Source organism: Galeopterus variegatus, unplaced genomic scaffold (genome assembly GCF_000696425.1).
Source record: "Galeopterus variegatus unplaced genomic scaffold, G_variegatus-3.0.2 Scaffold3941, whole genome shotgun sequence".
Lineage (NCBI taxonomy): Eukaryota > Metazoa > Chordata > Mammalia > Dermoptera > Cynocephalidae > Galeopterus > Galeopterus variegatus.
Window position 1 is genome coordinate 95581 of NW_007730052.1, and position 11357 is coordinate 106937.

The 11357-nt window shown below is 35.7% G+C and overlaps 1 protein-coding gene across 1 annotated transcript in view; it reads right to left on the reverse strand.

The window, feature by feature from the left end:
* Positions 1-11357, reverse strand: part of DDX60 (DEAD (Asp-Glu-Ala-Asp) box polypeptide 60) — a 94267-nt gene that overhangs the window by 46628 nt on the left and 36282 nt on the right. Inside the window, exons 13-20 of the mRNA XM_008586335.1 lie at positions 9572-9738; positions 8920-9078; positions 7481-7630; positions 5669-5788; positions 4527-4622; positions 1922-2037; positions 939-1081; positions 731-840 (exon numbers count right to left, since the gene is read on the reverse strand). Coding sequence (XP_008584557.1) covers positions 731-840; positions 939-1081; positions 1922-2037; positions 4527-4622; positions 5669-5788; positions 7481-7630; positions 8920-9078; positions 9572-9738 — 1061 coding nt within the window. The remainder of the gene's footprint in view (positions 1-730; positions 841-938; positions 1082-1921; positions 2038-4526; positions 4623-5668; positions 5789-7480; positions 7631-8919; positions 9079-9571; positions 9739-11357) is intronic.

Sequence of the window (11357 nt, forward strand, 5' to 3'; positions counted from 1 at the left end):
CCATTTGCATCCTAGTGCCTAACTGAAATCCTCTTAAGGCCTCTACCTTATTGGTTCACCACCAGAATATCACGTTGTGATTGCTATGTTAGTGAAAAGTGTCTTTTCCTTCTTTAACCTAATTCATAGTGATCAGATTTTCACATGTACTATAGGCTGCCCACATAAAGTTGTAGCTGCACGGGGAGCAGAGTTGGTTTCAGAGAGGTGGACAGAGACATGTTGAGAAGAAGAAAAATGGGCAAAGATAATGTCCAAGAATAAATAAAATTAACAAAAATTCGGATTAAAATTTGTAGTAGTTTTTAAGCTTTGTGGATCCATACACCACTGAGGAACCAGTGAAAACTAGGAAGGACATTCTTGTTGCTTTTTTTAAATGAAGGTTAAAATATCTGTTAGAAAGTATCTATTTTGGGGCCGGCCCGGTGGCGCACTGCTATATGCCGAGGGTTCGGATCCCGCGTACAGACCGGCCGCTCACTGGCTGAGTGAGGGGCGGGAGCAACACCAAGGGTTGCGATCCCGTGGCCGGTCCCGGTCCGGTACGGGCGCGACACTGAGGTTTGCGATCCGTTGCCGGTCACGAAAAAAGACAAAAAGAAAAAAAAAAAAAAAAGAAAGTATCTATTTTGTAATTTTGATAAGTATCAATTAGGCAGCTTTTCAGTTATGATGTATACAAATAATTTATATTACTCAGAACAAATCTGGCTAAAATATTACTTACATGGTCTGTCGTTAGTGCAGCACATGGGTGAAAATGATCGAAATGAATGTCACCATGTCTTACTGAACATATATGCTTCTCTAAATCATTGTACCTCTCTCCATAGAGCACTAAAAATAAAGAGCAAAAATTTCCAAATCAATGAAAATGTAATTACTGTAATAATTTTAAAGTAATAGCTAAATTTCATATGAATAATTAAACATACCAAGTCTAACTTTATATGATTGTTTTAATTGCAAGTAGTCTTTGGGAACACTGGCATGATAGCCAGCATTTCTCTTAGAAGCAATATTTTTTTCCATTCTATTGTTTTCTTGTCTCCAGTACTGTTTCACTGATTGTAGCCACCTTAAAAAATAAATTTACGTATTATTTAGACAGAATATGGAACTACTTGCCATGAAATTTAACAGTTTAAAGAAAGTTTCAGGTGCATTAAAAATTGCACTTAAGGAAATAGGATCTGAAACCAGACAACTTGAGATTGAATCCCAGCCTTCTTACTGCTAACTGTGGCTCTTGTTTGAATCACTTAATCTTTCTGTGCCTCAGCTTCCACATTTTAAAATGTAAATAATTGTAGTAGTATTGGAAGTGCTACTATTTAAAAGCAGTAATGGAAATTATAGTAAAACATAAGGGATGCTGAGCATTTCAAATAAGATATGCAAAGCACTTAGAACAGTACCTGGCAAATAATAGGTATTACAGGAGTTGTTGCTATAATTGTTATTAGAAGGCAAAAATCAAACCCAATGACAAAATGATATAAGACTTTCAACTAATAAAGTTTCGCTGTCTTTCTAAACATCTCTACAAAGTGGAACAAGGATCTCAGGGTCCATGGCTGAGTGTGTCATTATATTATTTTACTTTTTATTTCTTGGGAAAGGACAAAAAAAAAAGGAATAAAAGTCTGTCATTTCTGATTATTCTTTTTTCTGATGTGGGTGCCAATTTCCTACTCCATTGCAGATCTGGGGGGCATTCATGATTTTTCTTTCTTGAGGGTGGCTTTTCTCAACACCTGCCAAGAGGTGCTAAAGAGAAGCTGTCCTTGAAGATCTAGAGGTAAGCCATTAAATTCACCAGAAAGTTAAGAAACGCTTCAGAATCCATACAGAAAGTATGAAATTCAAAAATTCTAAATAAGTAAACATTCTGTCCAAACTGGAACCCAATGCCTACTCAGTGAGATGTTCAGGGTTACTTATGGTAGCCGAAAGAGCCAAAAAGGGACATCGGATCATGACAAGGATGTGCTCCCAGATTTCTGCTCCAATTTCTCCACCCAGACAATGGACCTATTAAAGAAAAAAAAATCCCAATTGAAAAGTTGGTTTTAAAAATGGCAAATAAAAATAAGACATGGAATCCAAGGATGTGCTCCCAGATTTCTGCTCCAATTTCTCCACCCAGACAATGGACCTATTAAAGAGAAAAAAATCCCAATTGAAAAGTTGGTTTTAAAAATGGCAAATAAAAATAAGACATGGAATCTTGAAATTCTCATACATACTTTCCCATTACCTTTCATTGACGATGCCAAGTTTAAATAAATTCAAGCAATAGAAAATCTTGACACCTGAATTTTCTTGTCTCCAAAACCAATCCTCCAATAATTCCTCTTTATTTCACCTTCATAAAAGTCCTTTCAATCTGTGCATTTCTTTTCATGTCTACTGATAATCAAGCCACCATCACATCTCAGTTTCACTATCCTCCTGACTACTGTCCTCGCTTCCCTTCCCAGCCCTTACATTCTTCACATCATGGCTAAAATGATATGTTCAAAAGATGAATTAAATTGCACCATGTCCCTTATTAAGTTTCTTCGAAATCACATGGAACAAAACATAAACTTCTTAATAGGGTGCATAAGGCCTGGCATAATTTGCCCATTGCTGCCTCTCTAGCTTCATCTCACCCCACTCTCCCCAACCTTTCCCATGCTCCACACATAAAGACCTCTTCTTAGTTCCTTGAACACACACTTCTTAGCCAAGAGCTTTCACATATATTGTTTCTTCTGCTTAAAATAATCTTACCCCCTTTTATTCAACCTGTAGCATTTATCTTAACATAACTCTGTAAGAAAGACTTCTCTGACCACCCATTCAAGATCTGTCCTCCTGCCACCACCCTTCCATTACTGCAGTCATGACAGACTATCCTTCTCTTCACAGTATGTACCATTGTGGACTGGCCTAGTCATTTGTGTGCTTACTTGTTTAATTCCCTTTTGTCAATTAAACTGTAACTTTAGACCTGAATATTCCTAGCACTGACACAATGCCTGGTGCTGAGGAGGCACTCCTTAAATATTTGCTGAATAAATGAAAGGATGTGTTTTGACCAAATAAAGCAAACTGAACTAGATTCAGGAAAGGTTCTCAGATATGGTCTTCATTAAACAAATTAAACTAGACACCTGGCAGTCAACCAAAAGGACATACTATCAGAGCCAGAAAATTTTATATATATATATATATATTTTTTTTTTCCACTGCCCATTTGGGTTCATCCTGGTCAGATAATATACCACTTCACCAAATATTAACTTGTTCTTTGTTCTAGATAGCACTTTTCCCTGACCTGCCAGAATAAAGATTAGCTTTCAAAATGTTGCAGTTTACCCTTATATAAAATTGAGAAAACTGAAGTACCAAGTCCTCATGATGGAATATATATAGATTAAACAAAAATAAATATGAGGGGCCTTCAAAAAGTTCATAGAAAGATTAGTATTTTCTTTTATTTTTCCACAAACTTTTAGAATTTCTCTCATACAATAAATCAGTATCAAACAAACCAAAAACACAGCCATTTTAGTAGCTCCAAGTTTACAACAAGGAAAAGGTAAGTTAACTATAACATGGTTATCTTTTTCCTGTTTAAATTGAAAATTCCTTGGAGCAAAAGAATATATCTTTTTGTAATGTTTTAAATTTCTTTGAAGAAATATTCCTAATAATGCTGTTATAGATCTTTGCTAAATATTTTCCAGTTGCCCCTATAAATCTACACTGCTTTTCTTCCTGCTCTCTCTGCCCAGGGAAACTGACCTATAGGGACTACCTCAAAAGGGCTCCCATGCTCTGTGGTACCACTGAATTTGGCTAATGAAGAGCCTTGGCAAGGGATCAGAAGTAGGGAAGAGACTGAGGTGGAGGTCATTGTTCCATCAGCTCCCTTCCTGCACGGTTACCTTGAACCAGCTATGTTCCTCGACTAAGGTAAATACTAGTTACAACGTGGCAAAGCCAATCAGAATCTTCTTCAGAGTTTCAGTAAATGCTTCCTCACCTTGTCCCTTTTAAGCCCTGGGGTAAACTACTAGCTCTGGGTTACTGCACTAACCCTTAGAGTCCCTCACATACAACCTTTGAAAAATACCCCCCTTGAATTACTGTATTCCTAAAGTGACTTTTGTAATTCCTTATGCAATTGACATCATTGTTAGAGTTGAAAATTCTTTGCTTTAGAGATCAAAAATTGGATTTTGAAATATCTGACCAGGGAAACTTATGCCATGGTATTTGAATTCTGTTCTCCCTGAAACAGTAGTCACCAACAAAAGATCCCTCTCCTACACAGAACTCTGCAGGGTGTACCAAAATACCCTACAGGAAAAGGGAGCCAAAAGATTGTGATTCACTGGGGAAACCATTCAGCAGGAATTGCCTTCTCAATCCGAACTCCATCCGAGCACTAAAGATCTTCGTTAGAGTGAAGTTTGATCTATAGGATTTACACACAGTAGGAAGTTAACACAGAGAAATACCAAACCTACCTCATCAAATATAACATATCTGATCCTTTTTACCCAGTGTTGGCGATGAGGAGCTAGCAGCAGAATTTCAAAGCAGGCAGGCACTGTAATAAGCACCTAAAAATAATAATATCATGTGAACTAACAACTTCAGCACTTTCTATGTGCAAGCATAGTTATACAAATATATAAGATAGACTTATGAGTCCTGAATGTACCTGCCGATAATTAGGATGTAGTATTGTTAATGATAATTAATTTTATTAAAATTATGATGTATTGGTTTGCACCATATGAAACTGTAATTTTTGTGGGCCCCAAATAATAGAATATCAGATCTGAAGTTTAAATTCTTGTTTATGAGGATTCAGAGTTTAAAAATAGAAATTGTTCATTGTCACAGGTTTGGTTTTTTAAAATCTGACCATGACATGGAGTCTGGTTTGAAAGATGTTTATTAAGAATTAACTATGAAAGGAGAGGGGTAAGCAGGATTGGATAGAGGAAGAAGCCAAACTGCAAAGAAGGCCTGATGAAGCCTCAGACAACCTGGCTCAGAATTCTGAAGTGAATATCACCTGTCAGTGTCATTCCACATTGAGCCAAAACGACCCAATGTTTATACCCCTACCTAGCTAAGTCATAAGATGTGGTCTACTATTCGATGTTCTATAATCATGTATTCACTTTTTGTTTAGTCCTAATTATTGATCTATGAGTTCAGTAAGGAGGAAAACTGTCTATGATTCACTTAACACCAGATAATACTATCCGTAATACAACATTTTTGAAATTTTAATAAGTATCCTTAATGGATACTTATCAAGAAAAAGTAATTCTGATTAGAACTCGGTGTTTGTTAATTTTTTATAACTTATAGGGCTCCTCAGATCATTTTGAATTCATTTATAAACCAAAATAATGCAATGAACTATAACTGAAATCTGAAATCAAAATATAAGTGTCCTTAGAGAAAGGTGAGTTCTACTTCTCACTCTTTGGAATATAACAACATCACATTTTATCTAAAGCTATTTTGTCTTTCATAAATTCAAGGAAATTATTTTCACAAAGCTTTGTGAAGATGTTGAATTTTTAGTCAAAGATACATATACATACTGTTATATAATTTGATAGCAAGTTTAAAAATTAATGTGCCCTACCTGACAGTTTAGGGCATAATGACGATAGTCCCTTGTAAAAACACCACATAGAGCTTCACCACCTGGCAGATTTTTGGTAAAACGATTCTGAACAGTTGCTGCCACTTGATTAACAAGAGCCTGATTGACAAGAAAAGAGATCCATTAGTGACATCATAAAGCACAGAGAGGTGAAATCTCAGAGCACAACAGGAGCTCTCTAAAAGTATGTCCTGCTATGAATTCAAAAAGCTTAACAACCTCTTTCCTCTACCCATCTATTCTAAATGCACTAATGTGCTCTCTTTGAGATACTTGACTAAGCATACAAGCCTCATTGATAAACTTCAACCTAAAGTAAAACAGGAAAAAAGTCTTCATCAGAAGGAAAACCAGGAAAGGTTACCCACACATCAGAAAAAAATAGCTGAATACTGGATGACCAAGGCTTAGAAATAAGCTGTGAGTCTATCACAGAAGGAAGGTCAAACAAAGAATAGCTAAGACAGATTTGTGTCTCCTATATTCGATGTCTTCTGACAGCTGCCTAAAGTTTGAATAAATACATAAATGAATAGAACAATGCTCTGGATCAAGCGAGTAGCCTATCCAGTGGAATCTGAGTGTGTGGAAACCTACAAACATCTATTTCGTACTTTATGCCAAAAAAATTTTTAAATCCGCATAGATGAAACTGTAAATTTAAAAACATAACCATAAAGACTTTAGAAAGTAAACATATTATATTTTCATACTTTTGAGCACACTTATGAAAACCCCAAATGAAAATATTGATAGATCTGACTATATAAAGATATTAATATTGTTATTAAAATGACCAGAATAATGTCAAATGACAAAGTGTCAAATGAAAGTATACATTATTATAATTTATGTCAGAAAAAGATTTAATATGTTTACCATATAAATTTTTTTATTAATTAATAAAAAGACAACCCTCCTCCAAAAGAAAAAGTAGGCAAATGCATCCATAGGTAGTTCACAAATGTATGCCAATCCTCAAAATCATAAGTAAAAGTGCGCAAATTACTAGTGATCATAGAAATACAAATTTTAATGTGAGATAGCAGTTTTCACCTGCCAGAATGGCAAAAACTTTTTAAATGACAATAGCAATGTTAGAAAAGATAGGAGAATGTCTGAAAAACAAAAAAGCTGCAATCAAAAATAAAATGCTAATTTCAATTAGTCATATTGCTCAGTTTGGTTCTGAGGCTAACCACAAGTCACTCAACACTACACAATTTCCTTGAAACTAAAATGCAGTCTGAGTCCATTGTAGTCTACAGAACTAGAATCACCCAAACTAAATTTGTCTGTAAGAGTAACCACATTAAAACGAAGAGCTGCGAATGAGGATATGCAGACTTATATTTCCTATAAATCAAACTTTCTCCTAAATGCCAAACATCATTCTGTCGAGGTCAAAATTAAGCAGTACTAGACATAAAAAGAAATATGGTCAAATAGCCTGGCTTGAGAAGCAGGCCAGTCATTGATGCCCAACAGCAGATCACACACATGCCATAAACCCTGCAGAGGCAATGCTAGGTACTTTAGATAACTTAACGTTGCCCAGCAAAGTGAGGATCTTTCTTTCAATCCAAGCATTATGCCTCACAACAAGATTGCAAGACCAGACTTTTCTCTCAAAATGGTTCTACAGAAAGTGTTATTTTAGTCTCTGAACCTGGAATGTGAAAATGCAGGTTAAAAAATAAAGTAAACTAGATCTACCACATAACCATGTGCATTATTTTTAAGGAGGAGGTTCAGAAATGAAAGAGAATGTTACATTCACTCGAGCTCTACCTTTGTGGGTGCAACATACACAACCACCCCTTCATCGCTCTCCGTCAGCACTTTCTCCATGCAGTAGTAGGAAGCATAGGTTTTGCCTGAGGACGTTGGGGCAACGATCACTGCTGACTCATAATTATCCACGACGTCGAGGAGCTCTCGCTGCAGGGTTCAGAGCAACATTTGTACCAATAACGTGAGCGTGTTAGCAAACAATGTAGTATATTAATACACTTCCAATATGATTTTCTGAACCTCAAATGAAATGACTGGGAGTTAGTTATAAAACACAGAAAGGTTTATAGGAAAATCTGAAGAATTCATGGCATCCTCTCAGAAGAGATTATTTTTATGCTTTTAAGCATAAGGAATACCTTCCTTATGTGTGAAAAATTCAGAGTGAGTTTGAATAAAATATCTTGTTATTAGGAAGTTTTTTTGTAATTATTTGTCATCTAGTAAGTGCAGAATTGCTTTGAGAAAGTAAGAAGCAACCAGTACGTATTTTTGTAATGAAGAAAAAATGGTTGAGGAGAAGAAATACAAAAGATTCTTGATGTTGCTACTTATCTTCTACTTTCTATAGAAGAAAATGCCAGGTGCCTACTCTGGAGGGAATGTGAGAGCTTTATCCTTTTGACGACTAGTCAAAGAATCATAAGCCTACATGATGGGCAGAAGATGGAAAAACACCTTACAACCTCACCCTTGGTCCACTCCCAGCCACACCTCAGAGTGAAGTGAGCATCAGAAGAATTACAATGTGCATGGAATTAATTTGGTTGTTATATGTCTGCACTGAAGTAAGGAATTAATCCTCCTACTCGGAAAAAGGTGGCATGAATTTTTTAAGGTATCCCACCATCATTAACATAAGAAAGGTAAAGTCAGATTCTGAACGGGATAGTCTATTAGATTGAACCTATAAAAATTTTCAGAAACTTTTATATGACTCAATGTATGCAGAAATGCATTCTTTTCTTCCAATATTTATGTCCATCAATATTAATTTTACATACAATTATAGAAGAATAGCTACTATGGTGACAGGTGCCACGTGTAAATATCTAAACAATGTCCTCTACTATTTAAAGTACTCAAATTTCTCTGTGCACATTTGTATATTTACATATGAAATCCTATTGACACAGGGGAAACCTGGAGGCTGCTCCATAATGATACATCTGGATGACACGGACAAGGCTATATACGTGAATTCATCAGAGTAACTTCAAGGAAATGGCCTATATACTAAATGAAAATTTTACTTTCTTTAAACATGAACAAATAGTCTACATTTGACATTTTCAATAACAAAATATCTTTAAATGACATGACTCAATATTAAGAATTTCACACCAAATATAATATGTAGACCCACAGTATCTGAAACTCCTGAGATCGTATATAATAAGAAAATACAAGAATTTTTGTCTCATTCACATTATTACCTGCCATGTGTCAGGAATAAAGTCCTGGACCCTGGGATCTGGATCTTTTCTCTCATCTCGTATCAAATAATGGCCCATGTATTGTAGTTGAAACCTAGCTGGTCCAATGCCAATTGAATATTTATTCTTTTTCTTCTTCTTTATGTCATCTCCTGCATCCTACATTATTTTAAAAGTCCATTTTGAAAGTGATTTAAATTATAACGTTATTTAAATAATTAAAATATTTGTTATTGAGCTTCTATGTGAAAAGCATTTTACCACCTTTTAAATTTCGTGAAGCCTTTACCACTTAAATCATCATCTTAACTATGAATAAATTAGCAGACCTCAAGATTTTCAAATATACATCATGGTATATGTAGCTACAACCTGACATATTTAAAGACAATTCAATAATCACACTGTAGTTTTGAGATGTCTTGCTAGAATTCAGGGTAGTGTTAAGGGTCTGCAGAGATTATCTACATTTAATCTGTTTGTCCAGGCAAGCAGTTGTACAAATTTTCTAATTTTGGATTAGACAGCTGGATTACTACTAATAATAATATTTTCAGTAAAAGCAGTATAGAGGAAGTGACTGTACATGGAAGATACTTTATGTTTACCTAACAATTATTCTACTAAAATGGACATATTCTGAAAATATTACCTGGGTTGGATATAAGGAACTTGCCAACTCATCAAATCCTAAATACTTAAGGCATCTGACTATGAGATGCCGATCTGCTTCTTGCAAAAGTTCTGGGTATTTTTCCATCAAGGAATGGATCCTTTTCATCATTTGAACAGCTATACCTAAATCCTTTGTGGTTTCACCTTGGTAAAAAAAAAAAAAAAACAGTAAAATTGGGGAAAAGAGAAAAATCTTGTAGTTTATGATAGAAATAAGATCGTTAAAGCCCAAGTTTGTAGAAGTTTATGGATAATAAATCTTTTCTCCACCTATTATTTTCATGTCTCTTTTACTAGGTTCAAAAAGAAATCTGTATGAGTCAATATCTGATTAAAAACTTAGCAATGTTTATTGAGCCCTACTGTTGACCATAGAGATGTATTTGGAATAATCATTGTAGCCCTTTAATTCAATTCATCTATTCCACCTGCGAAATTCAGACTTCCCTAATCCCTCTCCATTTCTTTACAGTCGTACATGTTCTTTTTATTCCTCTACTCTGTTAATCTTTTCATACTTACTACATCAGGGCTGTTTTGATTCTACCTTTCTTCGAATCAACCTATGTGTTATCTATTTAACAAATATTACCAAACACCTACTAAATGCTATAAGAGGCTACAACAATATTTAACAGAGTTCTTACCCTTGAGAAGCTTCCAGTTCACTGTGAAGACAATGCATAACACTTGATCAGCCCAAATTGAGCAATAGAAACAGCAGGTGTTCTGTGAGCTGGATTATTTAAGGAAGGCTTTATGGGAAGATATTTAATGAAATAAATTTGAAGGAGATAGATAGAATTTAAGTAGGTGAAAAACAAGGATGAGGATATCTGTGGCAAATACATACTAATTGTCTACTCGACAAGTATCACCCCAAATTCCTTATTTATCTCTCAATAGTATTGAAAGCTACGGTGTTCCCAGGTTAAAGTCTACACTTACCAGCACCTCCTGTGCCTTCTGACTAAGTTCTGACTAATATTTAAGCAGTTGTTGATGGCAAGGAAAGCTCCTCAAAGGAGAGACACAGAGCTGGAACGAGACAATTTTGCCTTCCTCTCTTTTTCCCAATACCTGCTAGAATGCAGTCATCTAGGAATAGAAGGCAACTTGAAGAATGGAAGCCATGTGCTAAGGATAATGAAATACAAAGAAGGAGGAGCCTGGGTCACTGAGGACACTGGGGAACTGTCACAGCAGCCCTGGACTGTCTACATGTGAACTTCAGTTAAATGAGTGAAATATACTTTTATATTCTTTAAGCCACTGTTAATTCTGATCTCTCTTAATAGTAGCTGAATGTAAATCCTGATTCAACATCTTGGTTGGCAAGAAAAAAACAAGTTAAGTCTTATGCCCCGCACTGGGATGGACTGCACAGTCAGAGGCCGGCTTTGCTAGAGCAAGTTGAAGGTCGTAGAATGAAAGGCAGGCAGGAGAGCAGGGGGAGAGAAGAACCTGGTGATCATGTGTTAAATGGACTCTAGGGTGGATGGAGATGCTCAAGACTGACAGATCGACTAGGTTTACTCAGAAGAATTGTTTGTTTGGAGGTATTATGGAACATAACCACTTCACCTGCTATTAATTTACACATCTCTACCTAGTCCCATTCCACCCTTATCTTCCTCTTATTGTCTCTTCTTTTCCTTTCTACTACCTGCTGTAGAAATTGTAAAGTAGAGCACATGCAATCCACAGCAATTTTGGAAGAACTCAGCATGCTAGACAAGCATAAATACAGCTTTTCCCAGGGG